This window comes from Balaenoptera acutorostrata, chromosome 1 (assembly GCF_949987535.1).
Source record: "Balaenoptera acutorostrata chromosome 1, mBalAcu1.1, whole genome shotgun sequence".
NCBI lineage: Eukaryota > Metazoa > Chordata > Mammalia > Artiodactyla > Balaenopteridae > Balaenoptera > Balaenoptera acutorostrata.
In genome coordinates this window covers 69,420,722-69,448,683 of record NC_080064.1, presented here as the reverse complement: position 1 = coordinate 69,448,683, position 27,962 = coordinate 69,420,722, and the positions used below count along the sequence as shown (strand labels likewise).

The window sequence follows — 27,962 nt, the reverse complement described above, 5'->3', positions numbered from 1 at the left end:
CACATAACCATATCCAAAGAATATTAGTTATTAGTGTGATATTGAGATGTGGAGGGTTCCAACATTATATCACAGACATTTGTTTTTGATGACATTATCAACATTTGTATTAATGATTTTGATTCATTTATGCTTTTCAAATTATTTGCTGGTGTCACAAATTTGAGGGAAAATGAATATGATAAGAGTTCTTCCTAATTTGTCCAAGTATCTAAAGCAAACATATAACATTTCTAGTTAATAAGTATAACAATAATCATATTAATATAACATCTTAAATTTTACAGAAGACTCTCTCGTATAATTTCATTTGGTCTCCACCTTATCCTAGTAAATAGCCAGAGGGAATATCACTACCATCATGTTATACATGAGAAAGCTCAAGTTTACCCAGGGACACACAAGTAGGAGAAATGACTGAAACCAGAACTTCTAATTCCAAGAGTAAATTCTGAATATAAATTCCTCAATTTACTGTCCATAAGTCTGTACAACAGAGAAGGAATGTGACCTAAGTGACAACAGGAATTTTAAAAGATAATAGTTGTCGATGTTGAGTTGTTCACACACTTAATATCAGTGATAATGAGCTGCTGATAATGATCTCATAAACCAAGGCAATTTGAGATCCGTTAAAATAGGTGTAGTGTCCAGGCTAAGGGAAAAATAGTCATGTGATAGTCTGTACTGATCAGGTAACATTTCTAGTATCTGGTTATGTGCTGATGTGCTGCATTTGCGGAGTGTCAGGGGTTCAGATAAATGGCTGCCTCGAAAGGCAATAAATTCCCTATGCTGCGTCGGCATAACTATATGTCATCAATTTTAAAAGGAAGCATTTCAGTGGGCATGAGGTTGAACTCAGTGGCATCTCACAACTCTTTCAATTCTGAACTTTCTTAATACTGTAAATCTGTGATAATTTTCTCCCAGTATCTTTCTAATTCATATATTTGCCCAGCAAAGTAGTAAGTCAAAATTTTATTTTTCAAGTGAATATACTTACTCCTTGGTTCTTAGTCAGCACTTGGATGTAAATTTATCTGGGACTATTTTTCTCCTATATATAGTCTGTGCCAAGGGGATGCTACAGTCCACAATCAGTTTCAGAGTCACAGAGGTCAGAGAATATGTCTTAATATGGTTCGATGATGTAAGCATAGATATATTATGACCCACATTTCAGTATCTGGGAATTTGTATGACTCCCTTTGTCTGGTCAATTTTTATGTTTATTTTAAGAATTTCACTGAATACACTTATTTGATTGACAGGCAGTGTTGCAGTTGCATTTTTATATTATAAGAGTATTGGTCCTCTATTTTCATCGTCTGACAACATCTTATTGGAACCTCAAAGTTATGATAAAGCTGAAGAGGAGGGAAGAGTCATCTCTTCAGTAATTTCAGTCTCAATTAGCTCAAACCCACCCACATTGTATGAACTTGAAAAAATAACATTTACATTAAATCACATAAAGGTAAGTTGTGTTTCTGTTGACTATTGATTATAATTGTGAAGCATTCAGAGAAATGAGCATTTTTGTGTAGTGTCACTTTAATTGTATGTGAGTTCTTGAGTTTAAAAATTCAAAATTGAAATAAAAGAGTAAAGTGGTTTCAATTAATTTTTCTATAAAATATTTTTGTACTTTCAGTGCTCTTTAAATTTTATAATAAATACCAAAGAATTTTATGTATTTGATTCTCTGAAATTAAGCTACGTTTTAGTTTTATTTTTAAGTACATTGTTCATTTTGGAAGTCTCCGGCCCTTCAAGGAAGAAGTTATAAAAAAGTATTAAAGAGATAAATGTTACTTGTATAATGAGGGAGGTGTTTGGTTAATTGTCATATAAAATAATACTGATTTGGGTGCTGATTAAAATAAAATCATAGAGAAGTTCATAATATTTCATAAAGAAATCATCTGAGACCACTTTACTCTTTTATTGTTATTCTAAACCTTTTTTCAAACCCATGTATAATTAAAACTATACAATAAAAAAAATGATTAGAAATAACTAAGTATTTAGGGTTTTTATAGACCTAAAAGTGACCAGGGAAACTCAAAATCATATTGTTTGCTGCATTTTTACAGTTAATGGTTTCTTGGGCTTTCAATTGAATTTCAATCCTAATGCATGATTAAATTGCCTCAGAAACTCTATTTAGAGAATCTTGAAGCTGGGCAATTGTATTTGCATGTTTATGGGAAACAGGGGATTAAAAGAACATATAGTCAGCCCTCCGTATCCACAGGTTCCACATCCATGAATTCAACCAAACACAAATGGAAAATATTCAAGGGAAAAATTCCAGAAAGTTCCAAAAAGCAAAACTTGAATTTACTGCAGCCCATCAACTATTTACATAGCATTTACATTGTATTGAGTTTTATAAGTAATCTAGAGATGATTTAAAGTATACAGGAGGATGTGCATAGGTTATATGCAAATACTACTCCATTTTACGAAAGTAACTTGAGTATCCGTGGATTTCGGAATGCGCAGGGGTCCTGGAATCAATCCCCTGTGAATATCAAGGGGCCACTCTATATGCTTCCATACAGTACAAATGTGTCACTGTAAAGACAGACATCTGATGTAGAGAGAAACTAAATGTATAGAAAATGCAAGTAAATGGTAGCTCAAACCTAAACAATGGTGGGCATTCTGTTGAGGGAAAAAGAAGGTGTGAAATGTTTTAAGAATGGAAACTAAATTTAGATATTTTCAAATGCTAAATGCAAATGACCTTTTGATACTAGAAAACAAACATTGTTCTTTTGCATGGTCTCTCTACAGTTTTTTTTTTTTTTTTTAACTTTTATTTATTTATTTATTTATGGCTGTGTTGGGTCTTCGTTTCTGTGCGAGGGCTTTCTCTAGTTGTGGCAAGCGGGGGCCACTCTTCATCGCGGTGCGCGGGCCTTTCACTATCGCGGCCTCTCTTGTTGCAGAGCAGAGGCTCCAAACGCGCAGGCTCAGTAGTTGTGGCTCACGGGCCCAGTTGCTCCGCGGCATGTGGGATCTTCCCAGACCAGGGCTCGAACCCGTGTCCCCTGCGTTGGCAGGCAGACTCTCAACCACTGCGCCACCAGGGAAGCCCTATAGTTTTTATCAGTGGAATGTTTTGGCAGCTGAAGAGTGCCAAGGGCAACCCACTTCGTGCATCTCTGTTTGACACAGCAACAAAACAAAACACACATTTACACAAGAGTTCTTCACCATAGTTAATGAGAAAACTTGATTGTCCTTAATTGTCTTCTCTGTTCAAATTCTTTTCCCATTCAAAGTAATGACCACTCTGAAATTTCATCTCTTTCCTCTGACAATACATTTAACCAATCCATTGCTTCCCTCTGAGAATAAAATTTGGATCCCATTTTATTCTCTAGGAAAATCAAAGTTATTTCATATATAACACCTTCCACTTCCTGATTCCCTGATAATTTACTTGCAACTTCACCAACTAGTATATACTTCATTACTTTAGAGGAATATTAATTATAGTTGTTATAATAATACAGATAATAATAATGATAATAGTTATAGCAACCAATACTTTAATAATGCTTATATGGAAACACGCTTTGTTCTAAATTATTTACTTTAATTCTCACAAGAACCCTGTGAGGTATGTACTGTTATCTCCATTTCACAGATGAGGAAACTGAGACTCTGAAAGATTAAATGCCTTGCCCGTGGTCGCTCAGCAACAACTGGTAGAACAAAGTTTCATACCCACAGTCTTTCTCCAGAATCCATTCTTCCGCAGCTAAGATACTCTCCTGCCCGATGCTATTCTCTGAATCCTTCCCCCACCTACCTCACAAGAAATTAAGCTTTGTCCATTACCTCAACTTTCCTGGATCTCTCCACATTGGTCCCAGTGTCTCAGCTAACAAATAGGCTGAAGTTTCTGGCTTCCTACAAAATGGGAAAGCATTTTCCATTGATCCTCTATCTCCTTCACCCCAAACTTAATAACTCCTCTTATTTTTGTAAGCTTTTAAAAAATAAGTATGATCTATTGCCTTCATCTATAGAAAATATGGATTTAATTTTCTTATACATATCTTCCCCTGTGATCCACGCACTCCCCCAACTATTCATCCTCCCATGCTTCATCAAATTTTGGGTTAAATCAGTTTTCAATGTGTTATACACAGCTGAATCATGAGGCTGAACCATTTTCCAGGTGTTAGTAAATTCCTTTCATTTAGCTTGCTTAGATTTCTATTTATCCATTACTAATTAGTCCCCAAACTTTCTGACAGTACTATAAATCTCCTTATAAAACATTCAAATACATAAGATTATCAGCTAAATTAATGTTCTGGAGACATCCTTTTTAGGCCTCTGTGAACTTGATCCTATCTGGATGGTCTACCCTTGGCCTTCTGTACGGCTATCAGATTGGACATCTCTGTCACCATCGTCCTGGGCATGCAACTCTCCTCTCTCCTGTGTCAAATTCAATGTTTCCTTGAACCAACGATTCCTCTTTCTTGGTTTATCTCTGTATTTTGGTGGCATATTCTCCAGTGACTCTTGAGAAAGGTGCCCAGAAAGTCAAGTTTTTGAGCTCTTGCATTACCTTTTTAGCTAAGTATATACTATAGTTCTATCTTATCCATACACTTAGATAAATTCCATGGTATAGAGTTATAAATTGTGAATAATTTTTTCTTCAGAATTTTCTAGACCTTGCTCATTGTTTTCTAGCTTTCCAGGTTAACCTGGGGAAGCTGCATGCAATTAATATTTTACTTAAAATTTGCATTCTTTTGCAAGTGATCTGTCTCTTTCTCTCTCTCAAACTTTTGAGATCTTATCTTTATTCTCAGGATTCAATCAAAGATGAACCTTGGTGTAGATCTTTCTTTATTAATTGTACTAGGCATTTATGTGGTCTTCAGTTTTAGCGAATTTTCTATTATTATTTGTTTGCTAATTTCTTCCTCTCCAGTATCTCTGGTCTCTTCTCTTGTTATTCTTATGTAAATATTGGACTCCCCAGCTGAGCCTCTAAGGTCTTTTTTTTTTTTTCATTTTAAGTTTCCTTTACATTTTTATTTTTTTTTCCTGCTAACATATTTTATTTCTACTTTATACTTAATTATAACTGAACACCCTTATTTTTTGAACTCTATTTTTGTTTCATGGGTGCAGTATTTCTCTGTGGTAGTATTTATATTTTAAAAAAATCTGTGTTCTACTCCCTACATTATGTTGCTCCTGATTTCCTCTGTTTGTCTTGTTGGCTTTTTGTTCTTTGTCTTTCATGGCAGAGCGTGTCCTCGGAGGTCTGGTGGTTCATGGCCATCCATCCATATCTAATAATGAGACATTTGAAAGGTGACTGTGTGTTCAGGTGGCTTGTGGCAGTGGTGTGCTTCCCTAGAGAGTTATCATCAGGCTAGTTTCTGGCCATTGCACTGGAAGATCCTGAAGATCACTACCTAAAAGTCATTTCTCTTCGGCCTTTAGTTTCTCAGAAACCTTTTAGTCTCATGCCTAAAGACAGAAGCTCACTGAAAGGATTAGGAGAATAAAAAGAAAGTGGTGGGCAATGGTGGGTGCTCAGCATGTAGACAGACCCTCACTTAACCCCTGTTTTTTGAGTGATGCACTCTCAGCTGACTCTAGTTCCTCAATTCTAGGGTCCTTCTGGCTCCTCTAGCTTATCTGTTTGTTTGTTTTTTAACAAGAGTGGGATTGGGTATTTTCCTGGCAGTTTTGGGGGAACTGGATGTGGAGTTTCAATTTTCTTCACATAGCTTGACCTCTTTGAAAAATTTCTTGTCATCTCTCCAATTTCAGTTCAATTACTGTCTTCCTAGACTTACTCCAATCAAATTGGCCAGTGCTCCAACCATTGATCTAAGTGTTGGATTTTGTATATAGGCCATTAAAGCAACTGTCTAATTGTATTCAAATCATCTGGGCTTCCATCATCCTTGAGGGCAGATGCTTTATCTTTTCAACTAAGAATCCCTGGCTTCTAGCACAGTGCCTATATTTGATACTCAACTAATATTTTCTTTAATGAATAGTTGTCTGAAGATTTGCATTTGGCTCTGTTTTACTCCATTTATCAATGATTAGTCTTGCATATATTTTTTGACATCTCTTGGTCTCTCAACACAATACCCACTCACAGGGCTCTTTTGAGGATCAAATTAAACAAAGTAGGTAAGAAAGCACCTAGTTAACTATAAATTGTTGTATAATTGTAAACAGTTTTTATTTCTACAAGACACAAGCATAGGTATACAGCATTCCATGAATAACTTATTAAAACTTACAGTGCATTAGGTATTGTATTATGATTAGTTAATATTAATATATGATAAGGAGAACTCTGCTGTTTATTGAACAACCTTCCTGTAGTCTATTTGATCAGCCCCTGTCTTTCTCTGATCTTACACTCACTACTCTTTACCTCATTCTTTGCTTGAACTGCACTGGCTTCTAGATGTTTCTGGAAGACCTTCATTCAGTCTCACTTCAGAGCTTTTCCATTTTCCATTCAAACTGTCCAGAACCCTCTGTTCCCAAGTCTTTAGGGCTCACACTCTCACTTAATTGAAGTATTTGCTTAAATGTCATTTCCTAGGAAAAGCCTCCTCAGATTACCTCTGTTCTCCTTTCCCTGGCTTATTTATTTTGTTTAATAATTTCTTATCTAATCTCCTCATTAGAATGTAAGGTCAATAACACAAACACTTTTTCTGTTTTGTTCAGTGGTGTATTTTTAGCACCTGGATCAATGACTAATATCTAGTGCATACTCAATAAACATTTATTGAAGATAATGAGATATGTCATGCACCATTCTAAATGACATACATGATCTCAATTGACAATAATTCTCACAAATTCGTGACACAGGATTGATAAAATATAGCATGGCTGCAGTATAAACTTCAATTTTTTCACACAACAATAGCATTCACTTATTAGCATTGATTTTATGCTTTACTTTTTAGGCATGGTTTTAATTATATTGCTATGCAAAATGGTGTTTTAAATATAACCAAAATGATGTCGTATGTGTAACTTTTTCTCTTTTCCCCATCAGTAAAATGTCTCTTTTTCAGACCACAGGTAAGTATAGGAGTCAATGTGCATTTTGGAACTACTTACCTGACACCATGAATGGCAGCTGGTCTTCGGAGGGCTGTGAGCTGACATACTCGAATGAGACCCACACCTCATGCCGCTGTAACCACCTGACACATTTTGCAATTTTGATGTCTTCTGGTTCTTCTATTGTAAGCCAATTTTCCAATTCATATTTATAAATCTGTCTTTTTTCTTCTTCTTTATGTCATTCAAGAGAATATTTAATTTTTTATGTTTTCTTTGGCTGTAAATAGCATTTTTAATTTACTGATACAATCTCAACATTACCTTTTGTTTAGTCTTTCTTTTCTTACCTGCCTTCTATGACATATCTAGTTTGGATCTTTGGTTATTTTTAGTGTAAGACTTACCTAATCTATAATATCTAGTAGATTGTGTATTAAATATCTATCCATTGACTCTTAGTTTTTAATGCTGCTTTTAAGGACCATTTATACATTTTAAAGTATCATGGACTTTAAGGGCTTTTGCCTTTGTATTGAAAGTTTATTTTTACTGATGACAAATTCATTAAAAATATTTGATACCTGGTCAATAAGTATTAGCACATTCATAACAAATACCATGTTTTAATAATGTAGAACCCCGCAAGATTTTTAAACATGAAAAATCTTTCTAAGGTGAATAGCTTCATAATATGTATTTTACATCAGTAATATCTTGCTTTTACATTATATAGGTTTTTATTTTATATCCCTGTATTAGAATCTATAGATTACAGGCTCATTTCCCTACAATACTTAAAATCCATCAAATACATATCATGACTAAATAAATCTGCCTAACCCTAATGTCAGTGATAAAGATGATTTTTTTTCTGAATGTTAAATAAACAAAGATGCCTCTTAAAACCATCTGGTTGGAGTGAAACCAACCTTTCCCATTTCAAAGTCTCACAACTATACTGTTTTGTTAATCTATATATGCAGCATTTCTGATACCTTTGTTTAATGTGTTTAACTGAATTACTGCATAGAAATGACTTGTTCTTACCACTGATAAAGCTGCTTTAATTAACCATTTTCACATTACAATAATGAATTGCCTTTCTAATATCAAGAAACTGATGGTGATAACATTGTTAAACCATATACTAATATATACTATGCTTAGGGAAAAAGATCACTAATTACAGAACTGTTAAAGTGCTACGTGATTTATATCAGATTTTCTGAATGTTGAACATTTTCAAAAGTACAAAATTTTCTCATCTAAATGCACATTTGTATTTTTACATTTTATGAACAGTTTAATGTTTCACCAAAAAGAGAAGTTCATTATATGTTGTAGTTCCTTTGACGAGCTACTGAGTTATTCTTTTAACAGTTGTATTATTATTTTCCCTTAGGGTATTAAAGATTATAATATTCTTACAAGGATCACTCAACTAGGAATAATTATTTCACTGATTTGCCTTGCCATATGCATTTTTACCTTCTGGTTCTTCAGTGAAATTCAGAGCACCAGGACAACAATTCACAAAAATCTCTGCTGTAGCCTATTCCTTGCTGAACTTGTTTTTCTTGTTGGGATCAATACAAATACTAATAAGGTATGTAGATCTCCCTTACTCTCTATTTTTATTTTCTAAATTTTTACTTTCCTAAATATATATGTCATAGAAACATATATGAATTGGAATTGAATTGGAATTAAGGGCTTAATGGGGCAAATACACGATATACTTTGTTCTTAAGGTGTTTCTAAGTTTGAGAATGCTTACATATCTGAGCAACTTGCTTAGTAATTCCATTAACCACAGTGGCCCTCATTACGATGAACTGCAAAAACTTGTCAGCAAACTGAAGAAATAACCTTGTTTTGTTTTTTGTTTTGTTGTGGTTTGTTTTTACATGGGCATTAAACAAAAACAGAGGGGAGAGACAGGGGAGAGAGGAGTTGGAAAAAATGTTTATCTCAAGACAGGGACGGAACACAAAAGTGGCTAAGGTTCATAGGTTGAAATATGATGAATTAGCTCAACCTAGTAAATGCACTTTTCTAACCATTTTCCACCATTATTGATCTAGAGCCTTATCAGATAGTTCCCATCTTGAGCTAGTCTGGGTCATCCTAGAAGCAGACACTAAAGTGGGATAAAACAAGCAATAAATTTATTAAGCGAAATGGCTGTGAGAGAAAACGGGAAGAGAGAGACTTGGAGAGCCATCAGACCAAGATGCAGGCCTGAGCCTGAGTGAAAGAAAGAAAGGTGAAAGGATGAGTTAGTAGAAGCACTTTACACAGCAGTGCAGTTCTAAGGAAAGCCCAGTTTGCCTGTCAAGGAGTCCTTTGAGAAGACCCTCAGCCAAAGTCACATGGCAGGTCTCTCAAGAACAGGAATGTCTTGCTGTGCTCAGTCAGTGGCTGTCAGCAGCCATCAGGAAACGTGAGCACATCCGTGGCTTTCCTGTATAGCAGCTGCAGCCCGCCCTGCAGCTGGAGACCAGAGAAGTGCATCAACATGGCCACAAAACATTAAATTGCCTCCATGTTTCCATTCTTATTAGTCATCTTTCAAGTACTGAGAGTAACCATCAGTTATCAAGGTTTTCTTCTGAAGTAGATGCCACAAAGCACCTATTTTAAATAGCCTACACGAGACTGTAAACTCCGTATGTTTTTGTTTGTTTGTTTGTTTTGCAGTGGTATTTATAACACCTGTCAATTCTGTGCACCTCCCACTATCCTCCAATGCCCAATTCCTCCTTCAGCTTCACCCCACCGTCATCCTCACCACAAAACTGTTCCTTACAGTGTTTATTTTCAATTCTATTTCACTTATCAAATTCTTCCCATTTTAAAGCCGTATTTCAAATCTCACTTCCTCACTGAAGTGGTTCCCAAATTTTAATCACCATCCCCAACCTTATATAGTACTCTCGAATATATTTTAGTAGGTAATCTCATTATGTTTGAATTATACTCTATTTTATTCAGTGCAATAAGTATGTAAATGTTATTATGTTATCTCACCAGTAATAGATTGTGTTAGTTCTGTTACTACAGAAGTGTATAACAATTTCATTTTCTGTTATTTCTTATAAGCCTAACTCTAGTTCTAAGTGTGAAGTCAATACTAATAAATAATATTGAACTGAAATCCATCTCAAATTTACCTGATAATCTTGTAACTTCAAGTGATCATATAACGAATATTTTTGTAAAATATATCATCATTTGTCTGTTTTGTAAATTCAGTGCCTTGTCTTAATTATTTACGATGTTTTGTTTAACATAGTATTAGCAGTAATTTTCATTCTTTGAGCATGATTAAAATAAAGGAAAGTAAAGGCAGCTCCAAAACAGAAATCAACTCAAATCATAACAGTCACTGTGAGATAATCAGGTGACTAATCCACAATTTATCACATAATATAAGTGTATAAAAAGTATAAATCTCTGGACAAGAATAGCAACTTAGTTCTATTACAGGACTGGTGAATGTTTCACATTGATGAAGCACGGTTCTTTTAAATCGGTTGGGAATGGTACAATTTAAAAAACTGACACTTGACAGGGATATTTTAATGTGACCGAGCATTATATAAAATGGCGTAATTTATGGAGAAAGTCAAGATTTTATGTTACAATAGTGTTAAAGTAAACACTGCTTATGGCTTCTTTCTTTGCTTTCTAGCTCTTCTGTTCCATCATTGCCGGGCTGCTGCATTACTTCTTTTTAGCTGCCTTTGCATGGATGTGCATTGAAGGCATTCACCTCTATCTCATTGTTGTAGGAGTCATCTACAACAAGGGATTTTTGCACAAGAATTTTTATATCTTTGGCTATGTCAGCCCAGCGGTGGTAGTTGGATTTTCAGCATCATTAGGTTATAGGTATTATGGCGCCACCAAAGTGTAAGTTAAGATGATCTCATAAATATTTGGAATGCAATTCTGAATAAGCTTTGTGCATCATTGAAAATTTTGCTTTGTTGAAGTACGTACAAACATATATAGAGATTTTATCTCTTATTTACTTTTCAGATGTTGGCTTAGCACAGAAAACAACTTTATTTGGAGTTTTATAGGACCAGCATGTCTAATCATTCTTGTAAGTATATATAAAATTGCGGCCAGAATTCAAAAAAAGTTACAGTTTAAGGGTGCTTAAAATTCTCAATGATCAGGCATTACTTTGAGGGGAAAAATAATTTTGAGTACTTTACAACAAAGCATTTATTAATACTGGACATATATTGCATCACTATTGAGAAAAAATATACATTTTAAACTCAAAGCTATTATAATTCATTTGCCCCTCTTGCGAGGATGTATTTTTGCACTACATGTAGGAAAAGCATTTTTCACTTATCAGTAGTATCTCAGCATACTTCAATACTGAGAGTGTGCGGACCAGCTGATAATCTGGCATTTCAGATGTTTACGTTATTTAATCTTTTATCAATGATCAGTGATCTTTGAAGATTAGACTGTCATCTTTATAGTTTTATCATCCTTATGTACCCTGTCATCACGAAAGTGATTTTAAACTAAATTGCAACATCAGAGACAAGAACCCACTATTTCCCATGAGCAGGCAAGTCATATATTGATAGCCCTATTTCAGCTGGGAAGAGGGCCTTTTAATTCTTATTGGAAGTGGTTTCAAACCTACAAATTTGGCAGGTGTTATATGTTCCATTCTAAATAAAGACATTTTTATATGTCTTCAGAGCATTTCTAAGTGCCGTAAGTTTTCAAAGCCTCTCTGAATATAATAGTCTGTCAATGAATCTGGGAGGTCTGACAAGGCTGTACAATAGAATGAATTGTCAATGGAGGAGTTGTGACAATATTTTGGACAACTTTGTCCCATATGTTTTGGCCATAGCTAGCTATCTTTTTCGAATTCTTTTCCTCTCATTCTCTCCCCATGTGTTTTTATGGGTGTGAGGAAGCTGCTAAATGGAGAAAGACTTGAAATGCAAAGCAGAGAATTTTCTTCAAGGTTTACTTTTTAATGGTGTGGGTGAAATAAAGTGCATTCAGGAACTATATTTCCTAATCATCACAGATAATTGTTTATAATTCTCACAGTGAATCTAGTAATATAAAAAGAAAACATTGGCAAGATTTCAGCTAAAACAGTTTCAGAGTTAGTTAATTTAGAATTCCAAAATTTTCAACCCACATGAGAATAGAGGCTGAATGTGTCCCATCCGTATATTTTCATGCGCTGCCCTGATATGAGTATTTTGCGTGAAAGCACTGTCTAAATTTTCTAATTTTACTGATTCCTTCTCTACAGAGTGGGCCATCTCTCATATTGTTTTGTATAAGTGAAAGTTCTTTGGATCAGTGATTCTTAGAGTTTAGAGGAAAGTAGTGGCCTAGAAAGTTCCTGAAAACAGGAAAAATAGGAACATATTTCTCTAAAGTAAGAAATAGAAAGTGTTCCCTGAAATTTTTTTTTTTTTACTTTTGCTTCTATAAGGGAAAAGATAACTTTGGATTATCTTATAGTAAGATGGACAGATTTTAGATGGGTTTATCTAAAAATGAGTCCTATAAACTTTCCCAGAAGCCTAAATGAACAATGTCACACTGTCCTAGTCTGAAATTAATGAACCAATATATCTTCCTTATGGTTTCTGTATGATAATCATTCCATTTAACTAGAGGGTCAGGCTATTTAAGAAATGAATAAGGCTTTTCGGTTTAGTCTAAAACTGAATACTGTTTATCTTTTTTATATCTTTGAAAACAGCAGAAATTCTTTAAATAATTATTGAATGGAAGTGAATTCCTTTACTCTAGTGATCTCTGGCTTTCTGTGCTAATGCTGGCATATTATTATTATTACTATTATTATTATTATTATTCAGCTGTATGATACAACATTAAGTAAAAGTTTTCCTGTTGTCCCAGAATAGTATTGCATTCAAAGATAAAGTATAAGAAATATTGAGCACCCAGACATTTGAAAAAGAGCCACCAATAGTTTGGACCTGACTCTTCCCATGGATCTTTCAAAGAGACAGTAGGACCAGGTGTAGCCCAGTAAGGGGACTAAAGAGTGGGGCTGAGAGGGTCGTGTCTCGGAGTTAGGAGTCCTTGGCCTTTGAGGGAGTGCATTGTTCTCTATGAAAAGCTTTTCCTTACCCTGACAGTGAAAAAAAAAAAGTACTCCCCCATCTCCATGAAGACAAGTTGTGGAGGAGTACTCCAAAAGGTCTGTAGGGAATGGAATCGGAAAGAGTAAGAGTAAAAGTCTCATCTTGATCCCGGATTGATGTGACTGTGGAATTTTCATGTCTCCTTGATATACAAGAGCAATATATGAACAATTTTTATGACAGCTTGACATATGTCCCCTGACTTTTGTCAAGTGTGAACATAGAGCCTAGACTTGCTTTTAGTTTCCTGCAGGCTGCATGCTTATTGGACTATCCCCTTGACAGCAGGGAGGAAAAGGATTATTATAGAGTGTGCCTGGGAATAAAATGACGGGGCAAACACACAAAGGCTTCAGCTGTCCTATAAGCACAGGAAAGTTAGAGAGGGGAAGAAAAGTTGTAGTGCTGCCCAGAAGGTTGTCAGGTCAAGTGAAGTTATACACAGCAAGAAAATAGGCTGAGTACAGGTGATGTTGAATGGTGGCGTGGCTGGCCCTCTCTGAAAAATGGAAGGGGCCAAGATGGAAATGAAATACTATAAACACTAAAAAAAATCACATACACCATCTAAGTGTAAGCCATCACATAAGCCAAGATTACCGGCAGTAATAAGAACCAACCTAAACCAAAGTGATGTCGTGAAGCTCTCTCCATCCGCAAGAGCTGATCAGACCCTTCCAGCCCCCAGCAGCAGAGGAGCTGAGCTTTATCAATGAAGGAACATATCCTAGAATCAACCATGCCACCCCAACAGTCATCTATACAGATTTACTGAATTGAAAATTGTTGTCCTATGTTTGGGGATATTCTGGTAGCACAGGATGCCAAGCCATATCATTAAGGTCACCGTGTTAATTGGGTGGTCTGGGCATGATGGGAGGACAGAGGAAATATAAGAATTATCCCCTGCCCACTATAGTGTCAATGAGGAGAAAGCAAGATGAAACAAATGACAAAGAATATCATACACTAAAATATAAGTGATACCGGTGAGATGTGGAAGAGGAAGTCATCATGGAGATGAGGAACTCGTTTGTGGATGGGGAGAGAAGCAGAGTATACTTTGCATAGAGTGGATTCTTAGTGTGAACTTAAGTGTCTCCTAAGCAGCCCTATAAGCGTGCCAGATTCCTTTTGAAGGAAAACAAAGGGCACAGACAAAATAGTTGCTATTGTAAATAAGGCAGTACCAGAAATCACAAAAATTATCATCATCTGTCTTTTATTAAGAAGATTCAAGAATCATCTTTTCATAGACTCATCACTCCCTAGTCTACATGTCATTAACTATTTACCAAATTTTTACCTCCATAAAACTTATCCGTTTCTTCTCTATTTTCACAGTCAGACCTTTGTTATCCCTTTGAGTCATTGTTGTTCCTTACTAAGATTATAGTATTAATAACAATAATAGGAATTTTTTTTAATTTACAGTTTATTGAGCTGCTACTAATTTTAAAAACAGACAGCTAATACTTCAATACTCAATCTCCTTAAATCACCTACATTGTCATCATCCCATTTTATAGTTAATGAAAAATAGAATTTGATTCAAAATGTTAAGTGATTGGCCCAAGGCACTGAAATCTACAAATAAATAATGAGGCTAGAACTTTAAACTAGTTCTGTCTTAATCTAAAGTTCACCTTTTCATTTTAACTTTCCACTCTTTCAGTTGCCTTCTAATCTGTCTTTCTGCTGCCATTCTGTACCATTTCATTTTAATCTATCCAGAATAAACTGCCCCAAACTCAGCTCACATAATGGGAACATTTAATAAGAAAAATAAGAACATTAATATTAAGTTCTTGTATATTCCTGGTGCTAAGCTAAACATTCTCCATATGTTAGCACATTTAGTTTAATCCTTCAGCAACTCAAAAATGTGTGTGTGTGTGTGGTTTATTTTATTTTGAAGTTGGAGAAATTGGGGCATAGAGTGGTTACACAGTTTGCCGAACAATTACTAAGTACCTGAGCTGGAACTCAAGTTCGTGAAGTTGAGTCTATGACCTACCTTCATCCCATTGCCGATAAGTTCCCCATTGCCTATAGTCCAAATACCATAGGCTGGGGTATAAGGTTCTCAGTAATTTAGCTGAACCCTGCCTATTTTCAGCCTTTTCTCACACTGCATATCTCCACAAAACAACTCACCAAAGAACTTTATCTTCTTTAGAATATTTGCCGTGCTTTGGATATTTTCTTGGTTCTTTGCACTCAATAATCCTACAACCTTGTGCAAAACTCTGCTGCCTGAAATCTTATCATTAATTACTGCACAACTTCCTGAAAACCTTTCCAGATTTGTAACTAATCTCTTTCTTCAACATGCTCCCATAGAATTTTGAGTCAAACCCGAAATAGTACTTTTAATGCTTTGTTTTGTTTCACATGATAATTTTCTGTCTGCATTACACTACTCGTCTCCCACATGCAAATACCCAACATAGAGCTGTGAGTCTCTTGATTCACTGACCATAACTTGTTCAATAATCAGTGCTACTTGTTGCATGACCTTAGGGGCCACAGCCCAATGAGTCGCAAATGAGTATTCTACACAGCCACGTTCACAATGCATTCTCTATGCATGAGTGGACTCTACACTGTAAAACTACCAGCCCTCTTACTGATCACCCCAGAACACAGAAGGTAGCAAATCCTTAATAATTATCTGTGTATTTTAATTGATCCATTAATAAAGACCATGGTAATAAATAAGGCAAGAAGAAACACCCTGTGATCTTTCTTAAGCTATATGACTGTTCTGTGTTTGGATTCCTAACATGTAAGATGAAGATAATGATGCCAGCCCAACGCAACAAAGATATAGTAAATACAAAACAATTTTTTTAGAAAAAGCATCTATTCTTTAAAAATTAAAAAAGGACAATCTTTGGCTTTCTTAGCTTTACCTTTTGTATTAAAAATTAACTTAAAACACTAATTTTAAAACCATAATTTGCACAACAAAATGTTGTATGCAAGGTACTGTATGTTCGGCCAATATAGTTGTGTGTGTGTGTGTGTGTGTGTGTGTGTGTGTGTATGTATATATACATATATATAAGCATAGGTCCTAATTTCTTAAATATTGGTGAAGATATGACAGCATTTGTTTAATTATAGCAAGATATTATTATGATAACCGTGCTTGTACATGGAATTTGTTAAAAGTCTCTAGTACACTCTGCTGGAAAACGTTAACTGAAATGAAACAAAGTGTGAAATGTCTTAAAGAAAAGCAGTAGAAATTTAATAGAATAAATAGTATTTATTTTCCAGAAAAAAGATAAAAAGTAAGTGAGCCTTCAAGTTTAAATAGATAATTAGTGGTGACTTTGTTATGCCTGGCTTTAAATGAGAGATAAAATTGCTTTCTCAGCTTTCTCTGAATAAATCTGGGAACACTTGTACTTGGAAAAGACATTTTTATAGAACAACTGGCAATGGTTTAATTCTTACATGGAATCCTTGCATTTCTTCTGTAGAGTAAGAACCAGTTCCCAGTAAATGATATTTGCTTGTTTTTATGAATGGAGCCCTGGGGCATGTCTGGTTTGGTGATGATGCCTTTAAGATAATATGTAAATGAATAAGCACAGAATTAGTTCGCACTGGTGGCTTTTTCTACCCCTAGGTATGTTGTTTCAAAGGAAGATTCAAGCTTTCAATTTACTCTGATAAGTGTTAACTACTTAGGTATTTGAGCAGCAACATTTTCAGCATTGATCAAATAAAAGTACTTCCTCAGGTGTTTACTCATTAATATTAAGGATCTCTTAGAATTCTGAAGTGTGAACCACTGACCCCACTGATTCTATCTACGAATCACTACATTTAGAATGTTAAGATTATAACTATACATGAAAAGACCTAGCCATGCTTTTGAAAGATTGAGCTGTACAAGAAAGACATTTCTAAATCTTTGTAAAGCAAGCTGCAAACTGAAGATAATTTACATAATTTATTTCTTTCTTCAGTATTTTTAATCTTTCATGCTGAATTCTTTCAACTAAAACTGTGCAAATGATTAGATTCAAGTACACAAATATAAAGAAGAGTTTGTGAAAATAATTTAACTTTTAAGTAGAAATTGAAGTTTCTCATAGATATGTTCAGTATTGAAGAATTTAATTTGCTTGATTGAGGCAAATACTAATTAACCTGTGTCCAAATAAGGCATTTTCTTTAGAAAATGAGAGCTTTCATTTCAATTTAAATCACAACTCTTATAATTCAGTGTTTCTATATTGCTCCTTTACCCACGTCTTTTTAGGTTGCCCAGAATTCCACTCAGTTTTTTGTGATGGTCTCCTCTAATTGTTTTAAATTATGTATACAATCTCTTAATTCCCTTTCACTAGGAAATAACTATTAAAACCTACTCAAAACTGAATTCCTCACATAAGCCTTACAAGACAGACCATGTCTATGTATATTTATTATTATGTGATGTATTCTTATTACATTTTTTAAAATTTCACACATTGCCCAAGCTTGAAAGAAATGCAAATATTACAAGACTATGTAAAGTAAAAAGTGAACATTTCAAAACATACTCATATTCTCCATAACTGACTACTTTTTTGCTCAATATTTACTTTGTATCTTTCCAGACCTTTGCTATGAATACACACACACACACAAATACATATATACCACACATAAATATGCATATACATATGTATAAATGTAAGCAAGAAATTTGATTATAAATTCAAATAACCCAAATTATTTATAACCTGCAATGTATCATATTCATCCTTCCTTGTTAGAACATACAATCCTACCATTTTTTATCATTGCATATTATGAGTATGATCTAATTTATTTAACCACTTCCTTATTGATTTTCTTCTTACAAATAATACTGCAAGAGAGTCGTTTCAATACAGTTACATATATCCATTATATAAATTTGTTATGAAGTGCTTTTGAGAAGTATAATGTACAGCACAGGGAATATAGTCAATAATATTGTAATAACTTTGTATGGTACATAATGTATAAAAATATCAAATCACTCTGTTGTACACCTGAAACTAATGTAATATTGTAAGTCAACTAAACTTCAATTTTTAAAAACGCTACAAATGCAAGTAGAGGCAGATTTTTAAATTTCCAAATTGCCTCTGAAATATTTACTTCAATCGATACTTCCATTGACAATATATAAGAATGTCCGTTTTCTGACATTTTTGCCAACACTAGATAATTTTATCTACTGTGGTTTCTAATGGCTAAATTGGAATATATAAACTGAAAGGAAGAATTATGATAGACCAAGATTCTGCAACAGTGCCATCATTAACGTGTAGGACCAAATTTTTGTTGCGGGGCCTGTGCTGTATGGAAGTTTAGCCGCATCTCTGGCTTCTACCATCACCACCAGCTCCACCATCACCACCTAGGTATGACAACTAAAACTGTCTCCGGACACAACCAAATGTCCCATGGGGGGCAATACTCCCAAATCTCTTGACTGGTAGCTACTAGTGTAGACTTGTTTTTTGTTTGTTTGTTTGTTTTTGTTTGTTTTTTTAAAGAGTTTTTTTGTTTTTGTTTTCAATTTTTTTTTTATTTATTTATTTATTTATTTATTTATTTATGGCTGCACTGGGTCTTTGTTGCTGCGCGCAGGCTTTCTCTAGTTGCGAGCTGGGGCTACTCTTTGTTGCGGTGCACGGGCTTCTCATTGCGGTGGCTTCTCGTTGCAGAACACGGGCTCTAGGCGCGCAGGCTTCAGTAGTTGTGGCACGCAGGCTCAGTAGTTGTGGCTCACGGGCTCTAGAGTGCAGGCTCAGTAGTTGTGGCACACGGGCTTAGTTGCTCTGCGGCATGTGGGATCTTCCCAGACCAGGGCTCGAACCCGTGTCCCCTGCACTAGCAGGCGGATTCTTAACCACTGCGCCGCTAGGGAAGCCCTAGACTTGGTTTTTAAGTATCTTTTATAGGAGTGCATTTGCAGCTTTCTTTAAGTGGCATAAATATAAGGAAGAGAATTAAAATCATAGTTCAGGCAGTGTCCTTTAGATGATCCCATTAAAGCTATATTAGAAACACTATTCATTGTAAATTTTAAATTGTGGATAACAATTTTAATTACATGGATAACATTTTAATTACATGTGTTAATTTAATGGCATCATATTTGTTAGATGCATCTTTAGTGACCTCTGTGGTTCAAGGCACTTCAGTATTCTACCCTTTTCTTCATATTATGTATTAATAAGAACTTCAGAGCCTATAACATTTAGCTACTTTTTCATATTATTCTGACCTTCTTGAAACAGGTAGCTGGAATTTAAAAAAAGGAAAAGTGGTGCTAAAAAAGAACTTAACATAAATAATACATTTGTAGTTTTCAATGTATTCCCATTCATGGGAGTTATATTCTTACTGGAAATACCTTCACAGATAATCTTCTTGGGACTTGTTCTAAACAATTTCATAAAACTTGAATAACTTCATAAAAATTATTGATCCAAAAAAATATTGAAAAAGAAACCCCTTGGGTCTCTCAAGCCCAATAAGAAATAACCAGCTCAATTAGAATTTCACCAGCCAAGGTGAAATTCATCCCCGGTATTTTCGTATAAATGCAGCTTTACATTGAGGGATGTTACATAATGAAATGGTGAGAGGGAAACACTAGGGATGTTGGAAGAGCAAGACAGTCAATTAGAATTATTATTCACTTTACGTTTGTATAGTCTTTTAATCTTTACAAAACCCTTTTAGCATCTCAGTTAATCTTCCCAAAAGCTTCGGTAATACATCGAAATTAAGGTAGTAATAGCATGTAATAAGAGATAATATTTTACTAGATTTTCACTAGATCTAGTAACTATAATCTTGACTTATCTATTTATAAATACCTATGGGGGTTCTACTATTCATAGCTTTTTAAAGAAGTGTACCAATTCCTTGAGAACTGGTTAAACTAAAGCAAATTATGTACATTCTTATGTAGCTAACAGACGAAATCTTCAAGCTACTACTCAGTAAGAATACGTAAAAATCCTTAACCTTAGCCAAGAACACGCTACATATTCTGATTGTTCTTCTACTTCCGCTCATCCTCTTAGTGTAACACAGCGTCCTTACCCAAGCTGGTCTGCAAAAAGAGTGAGCCCTTATTTGAATCAGTCTTTGTTAGCATTTGCTGAGCTCTTGTTCTACACGTCTGAAAATATTTAATCTTCCCTGTAAGTATTTATCATGTCCCTCTCTCCCCTTCAGTACTCTCTGCAAAATATAAAATACTCATTCTGAGAGAATGGACTATCTGCGTGGCTCTGTCTTGATTTCTATTTCTCATATAAAAATGTTGTGTCTAGTTTCAGGGCTTCCCAAGAAAGGAACATTTACAATTCCTTCTGATGAAAAAAACATGCCTCCTGGTGGTTTCTGTTCAAAAAGAGAGCCCAAGTTGTTCAGTGTTAGTGCACAGCCTTTATTCATTAGAGATTCATTCACACTCATTTGGGTAAGAGCCACCATTCTGACTGTATTTTAAATAAGTGGAAAGTTATTTTAAGGCTTATAGAGATTAAGCAATTTACTCAGGATCACCCAGCTACTGAGTGGTAGAGGCAAGCTCATGCTTTCCAAGTTTACATTCTGTGCTGTTTCCCTGTCATATATTCTTTCATTTTTCCTTGCCCAAGAGACTGAAGGGAGTAGATCTTTGTTAGATCCACGAAAAACTTGTTCCCATCTCCCAGATTCTACAAATGGTCTCAAGATGAGTTGTCAGAGACACAGCAACTGCATTCCTTCTAAAAATTATTCATGAACTTTCAATTCTTTGTTTTACTTAGTGAAGATGTCAAAATAAATTATTTTTCACTGAAAGTGATGGAGATCTTGTCTACTATAGATGTCTCTTTCCCCATTTTGTATTGCTTTATCTAAATACTTGCCAAGCATATCTAACAACTAATCAAAAAATCCTACCTGAAATCCTGACTATATCAGACTATAGATCAGTATATGGAATACAGATAGTGTGGATGTTCACTGTTCTTTTAATTGATATTCATCAGTAAGCAATTTTCAATGTCCTGTATGACATCTAATTGCTCAAATTCCCTTTTCAGTTTTCTCCCATCAAGAAAAAGCTGACAGGTAAATTTGGTGTTTCAGCCATTTTTAATTGTCCTTAATTCCATACTTCTAATTAGCAGATCTATTTTCTTTAGAAAAAATAATTTGTTCTTTTGAATTCTTTGGAAAATCCATATGATTTTTTTAACTAACACTATCAGTATAGGTAGTATTAAATCAAAATAAAAGTACAGGGAGTATGAAAAGAAAAAATAACCTGGGAAAAAATAAGTACAATACTTTGAATGTTTCAGAATAGGTCAAAATTTTATCAAATATTAAAGCCCCAGTTAAGGCTGTGCTAGAAACTGAGGAGATATAAGTGGAGAGAACTGGCTCCCAAACAGTGTATCAGGTGGACATGTATACACAGACAACTCTAAGACAACACTTCAGTAACCTTGAGGTAACATCTTGGAAAAGCAAAGCTGAACATTTCTTCACCCCCTGTTTACATCTTTCATGGCTTTACATTGCTCCTGGGGTCAAGTCTAAAACTTTTAACAAAGCCGAGGATAAGAGTGACCTATTAGGTTATTTATCATCAAAATCAGGACCTTTCTGAAAGTGAAAAGTAGGTAATAAAAAAATACTCGAAATTGGTTTCACTGTATTGGTGGACCTATAAAACAGCTCTATTCAAAAAGCTATTTTCAAAAGTAATTTTTTTTCTACAGAGTAACACTTATTTGGAACAGAGCACCACGTGCCTGATAGACATTTTGAATGATAATAATAGATTCACAATGATAGACGTTTTGATCCACTACCCCGATACACGAAGGAGGTGGCTGTCCCTAGCCACTTGTGCCTGAGCGTATTTGGGTGAAAGGTGATGCTTGCATCATATCTGGATAAGGTCCGGGAAGAGGTGACATATTGCTGGTTATCTTCCATATTTAGGCACATTTGGAAGTTAGAATGGTCACTACACACGTGATTCTCACACGGTACCCCAGGAGCCGTGGCAGAAGCTGGAGGTGGAGCTTGCCAAACATATCCGAGCTTATCTTAATAAGATGAAAACAAATAAAAAGCTCAAGTAAATTCTAAACTGAGCAGAACACTGGGCAACAGAAGTAACAAATACTGGGCCTCAGCAAACAGGGATAAAGTGGACGCTGTCCCTTGCAGGCACTGCATGCTCTGGCCCCTGTCTGCTGATCAGCCTCATCTCTCATGACCCTCCCACAGGCTTTTGTGTTTCAATAACATTGGCTGCTTTATAGCTTCTCAGAAGTTCTATGTAGCTGCTCATCTCAGCACCTCCACACTAAAACACGCCTTGTAGCTTTCCTCTGTCTGTCCTTCATCCAGTTAACTCCTTTCAGATATCAATTCAAACAGCATTTTCTGAGGAAAGTCATCCCTGACTCACTGGTCTATAATGAATCTTTTTGTTATATGCCTACAAAGAAGTCCTTTTTTTTTTTCTTTTTGAAGACTTTCCTCCATTTATAATTACACGGGTGTTAGTTTGAATGACTGATCAATAACTGATTCGTATCTGTCTCCCCCAGGAGACTGTAAGCTCTATAAGAGTAAAACCTTATGGATTTTCTCTCAGTATATTATCCTTGAGGTTTGCCGAGTAGTAATCACTCAAGTAATATTGTTGGATGAATAAATAAATGATGCACCAAGTACAGTAGTTAGTCAAAAATGTTAATTCTTTTCCCCAAAGGAAATTTAAAGAAAGAAATCATCATCGTGGAAATGGGGTTATTTTGGGAAGACTTCTCAGAAGAGATAACATGTGAAGAAGTCATTATAGCATATCACTTTTTTAATTGAAATATAGTTGATTTTCAATGTCGTGTTTCAGGTGTACAGCACAGTGATTCAGTTATACATATATATATATGTATATTTGTATATACTCAGATTCTTTTCCTTTATAGGTTGTTACAAAACATTGAGTATAGTTCCCTGTGCTATATAGTAGGTCCTTGTTGATTATCTATTTTATATATAGTAGTGTGTATATGTTAATCCCAATCTCCTAATTTATCCCCCCCACCCCGGAAATTTGTTTTCTGTGTGTGTGTCTCTTTCTGTTTTGTAAATAAGTTCATTTGTATCTTTTATTTTTTTTAGGTTCCACATATAATCGATATCGTATATTTGTCTTTCTCTGTCTGGCTTACTTCGCTTAGTATGACAATCTCTAGGTCCATCCATGTTGCTGCAAATGGCATTATTTCATTCTTTTTTTACTTTATTTCTTTTCACCTTAGGAATAATGGCTATATCTATCTATCTACCTAGATCTATCTTCATTGGCATTTTAGGTTTAACTGAATAAAATGAGGTCCAAGCCAAATAATGTCAGAGGTTTTAAAAAGTAGTATGATTAGTAAAAAGCACATATTATGGAGTCCTTTCTATGCCCTGGATTTCTAATATGTACATGAGGATAGCAATGCCAACTCTATATACAGAGTTACTGTTTAAAAAAAAAGAAACAAAATTAAAAAGATAAAAACATCCTTTAAAAGTTAAAAAGGGGAAACTTTTAATAATTTGGGGGACAGTCTTATGTCCTTCTTCTATTTTTATCTTTTATATTGGTGATAACTAGATACATCTTTGAATTTAATTGTTAAAGTTCTATCAGATGCTAAGTAACAGCTTAATGATTTATATGTTTGTATAAACTTTTTTAACTGTTACTAACCTCTATCCTCATTTTATACAGCAAGCATATACAAGGAACATTTTTCCTTGCTTATAGCTTAAATTTCATTATTCAGTTTTCATTGTCATATTAAATCGAACAATTGTTGTAAATACTCTTCACATATAGTTTTTCTCCTTCACCTTTGTTTTCCAGTATCTCTCTATGGCTTGTAACCATCTGCAGTTGAAACCAGCCATAAAAACAAGCTCATGAAATTCACTTACACCCATGGAGGCCACTTTACCCTTCGTGTTTATAAATTTCTAGTTCTCTCCACCTTTTAATTCTGTTTGGAGACTAGTAAATTATTCTTTCAAACATTGAAAATATCCAGCTATTAAAATATTCCTAATGGAAACATGTTAAAAATATGAAGTGTGAATTTTTTTTTTAATTCATAAGATGATTATATGTTGCTATGGAATTTTAGCCATAATAAAACAGAGCAATTATTTAACTATTACCTCAGGGGGGATGTGGGGAGATATTTTCCTAATAAGGCAGTTTTCTTCCCACTTGTTGATTAAGACTTTTGTGTGCCCAAGTCTGATTAACGAATATACCTCATAAAGTCCATAGGTCTGTGGTTTCTGTTAGATGCAAAATGTTGCATATATCCCAAGGTATCCATTCATAAAATAAAGGAGATGTAACTTAATTCTTTCCCTTTTCTCAAAATTATTCCTAGAAGGTCATTATACTTTGGTAACTATTTCTCTCAGTTTCCATTGGTATATCTATCTACAGATTATAGATTTCTAGTGAGATATTGTTTTGTCAAAATCTGCAAGATGCAAGATGTAACAAAATATAACTTTTTAAATGTTTAGTCAGATTAATGGTTGAATGTTCCTTTACATAAGCCATTAAGGATACCTGGGATTGGGGTATACCACCCTTCATCCTCTTATTCATTCAACAAATGTTTATTGAGCATCTTTTATATGTCAGACTTTGTGCTATACCTTGGGAATACATCAGTGAATAAAATATTAAAACGTCCTTACCCTTATGGATCTTGGAATCTAGACCAGGAGTCTACAATAGCCATAGCCTGTTTTAATAAATAAAGATTTTGGGGGACACAGTCACATTCATTTGTTTCAGTATTGTCTAAGGCTGTTTTTTTTTTTTTTAACATCTTTATTGGAGTATAATTACTTTACAATGGTGTGTTAGTTTCTGCTTTATAACAAAGTGAATCAGTTATACATATACATATGTCCCCATATCTCTTCCCTCTTGCGTCTGCCTCCCTCCCACCCTCCCTATCCCACCCCTCTAGGTGGTCACAAAGCACTGAGCTGATCTCCCTGTGCTATGCGGCTGCTTCCCACTAGCTATCTATTTTACATTTGGTAGTGTATATATGTCCATGCCACTCTCTCACTTTGTCCCAGCTTACCCTTCCCCCTCCCCATATCCTCAAGTCCGTTCTCTAGTAGGTCTGTGTCTTTATTGTCGTCTTGCCCCTACGTTCTTCATGGCCATTTTTTTGTTTTTTAGATTCCATATATATGTGTTAGCATATGGTATTTGTTTTTCTCTTTCTGACTTACTTCACTCTGTATGACAGACTCTAGGTCCACCCACCTCACTACAAATAACTCAATTTCGTTTCTTTTTATGGCTGAGTAATATTCCATTGTATATATGTGCCACATCTTCTTTATCTATTCATCTGTTGATGGACACTTAGGTTGCTTCCATGTCCTGGCTATTACTGTAAATAGAGCTGCAATGAACACTGTGATACATGACTCTTTTTGAATTATGGCTTTCTCAGGGTATATGCCCAGTAGTGGGATTGCTGGGTCATATGGTAGTTCTATTTTTAATTTTTGAAGGACCCTCCATACTGTTCTCCATAGTGGCTGTATCAATTTACATTCCCATCAACAGTACAAGAGGGTTCCCTTTTCTCCACACCCTCTCCAGCATTTATTGTTTCTAGATTTTTTGATGATGGCCATTCTGACCAGTGTGAGGTGATATCTCATTGTAGTTTTGATTTGCATTTCTCTAATGATTAATGATGTTGAGCATTCTTTCATGTGTTTGTTGGCAATCTGTATATCTTCTTTGGGGAAATGTCTATTTAGGTCTTCTGCCCATTTTTGGATTGGGTTTTTTGTTTTTTTGATATTGAACTGCATGAGCTGCTTGTAAATTTTGGAGGCTAATCCTTTGTCAGTTGCTTCATTTGCAAATATTTTCTCCCATTCTGAGGGTTGTCTTTTCGTCTTGTTTATGGTTTTCTTTGCTGTGCAAAAGCTTTTAAGTTTTATTAGGTCCCATTTGTTTATTTTTGTTTTTATTTTTATTTCTCTAGCAGGTGGGTCAAAAAGGATCTTGCTGTGATTTATGTCATAGAGTGTTCTGCCTATGTTTTCCTCTAAGAGTTTGATAGTGTCTGGCCTTACATTTAGGTCTTTAATCCATTTTGAGTTTATTTTTGTGTATGATGTTAGGGAGTGTTCTAATTTCATTCTTTTACATGTAGCTGTCCAGTTTTCCCAGCACCATTTATTGAAGAGGCTGTCTTTTCTTCACTGTATATTCTTGTAAGGCTGTTTTAATGGTCGGAAGAATTGAGTAGTTATTATAGAGACCATATGGCCCTCAAAATCTAAACTATTTACTATCTGGCCCTTTACAGAAAAAGTATGCTAATCCCTGTTGTACACTAGAGTGATGTAAGAAGAGATAACTATCCTCGCCCATAAAATATCCTAGAATATCATATTGGATTTATTAAGAATATATTTCTTATATTAAGGTATCTGATAATTTTATATATTGATTGCCCTTTGAAATACAGTTACTCCTTCCTTTTCTATAAAATTCTTAAAGATAGCTAGATTTTGACCCTGAAATTTCAATTCTACCCTAGAGGAGTTTTAACAAAAATGAGAAATTGTTTACATGAACAATAAAGAATTGACTTATTGTTGAATTATGTCTAAGTATTTATTTTCCTGACATTATTTTAGAGGAAAATCCTGAAAGTGGAAAAAAAGATCTTAAATTTTCTGTTGAAGACATATTGCCTAAAATAAAGACTGACAGATAAAAGTTCTGTTTTTTTAAGGTGCTATTTATAGGTCCAGTGAGACTATGACACAAAATAATGCTTATCCAATTGTTAATAAATATTCACTATATTTATTGTTAGACACTTCAAATATTTGAGACAATTTGGAATAACATCTTTCCATATGAATTAATAACTATTAGTGATAATAATTGATGTTTGTTGGGAATGTATATATTGAACACTATTCTAAGTACTTTACATTAATTATGTAATTTAATACATGCAAAAACCCTGTGAAATAAGTATTAATATTATCCATATTTTACAGACAAGGAACGTGCAATACAAGGAATTAAGTAAATAAATGTCAGAGCTGGAATTTGAATCCATTTGTGGATTTTAACTTGACTGACTTACATGGACTTGCAACTTGTCTGGCAAATAACTCACTCTAGGAGTAGGAAAAAAGTCAGTTGTGTCATTTTCTCCTTCGTGTATACTTTAGCAGTATTCATTTTAATCCAAGGTGCACTTGGAGACATTAGATCTTACTTTTTTCATTTTATTAGGGTTACTTTATTAAACTACATAATGTGATCTGGAAATCCACCTAGCAGGTACACATACCATACACTGCAGGAGGCTGAACGGTAACAAAGGGTGGGGCGGGGGAGGGGGGGACTCTGCTACCTTTGGTAACAAGCACTTATCCCTCCCAATGGCTTATATCTGACGCGTGACATGTGATGTAGAAAAAGTGAGGGCACCAGTGTCCTCTGTATTTTAAGTAGTAAACCTTAATTTTTCCTTGGAAAAATATCAATAGGAATTCGAATGTGTTTTTCCTGTGCAACAATAG

General features: G+C 34.8%; 1 protein-coding gene across 5 annotated transcripts in view; it reads left to right on the top strand.

The window, feature by feature from the left end:
* Positions 1-27,962, top strand: part of ADGRL4 (adhesion G protein-coupled receptor L4) — a 124,656-nt gene that overhangs the window by 82,676 nt on the left and 14,018 nt on the right. For all 5 annotated transcript variants that reach the window (XM_057530970.1, XM_057530943.1, XM_057530958.1 and 2 more), the window contains 5 exons: positions 1,275-1,480; positions 7,107-7,280; positions 8,501-8,704; positions 10,793-11,013; positions 11,143-11,209. In XM_057530970.1, coding sequence (XP_057386953.1) covers positions 1,275-1,480; positions 7,107-7,280; positions 8,501-8,704; positions 10,793-11,013; positions 11,143-11,209 — 872 coding nt within the window. The remainder of the gene's footprint in view (positions 1-1,274; positions 1,481-7,106; positions 7,281-8,500; positions 8,705-10,792; positions 11,014-11,142; positions 11,210-27,962) is intronic.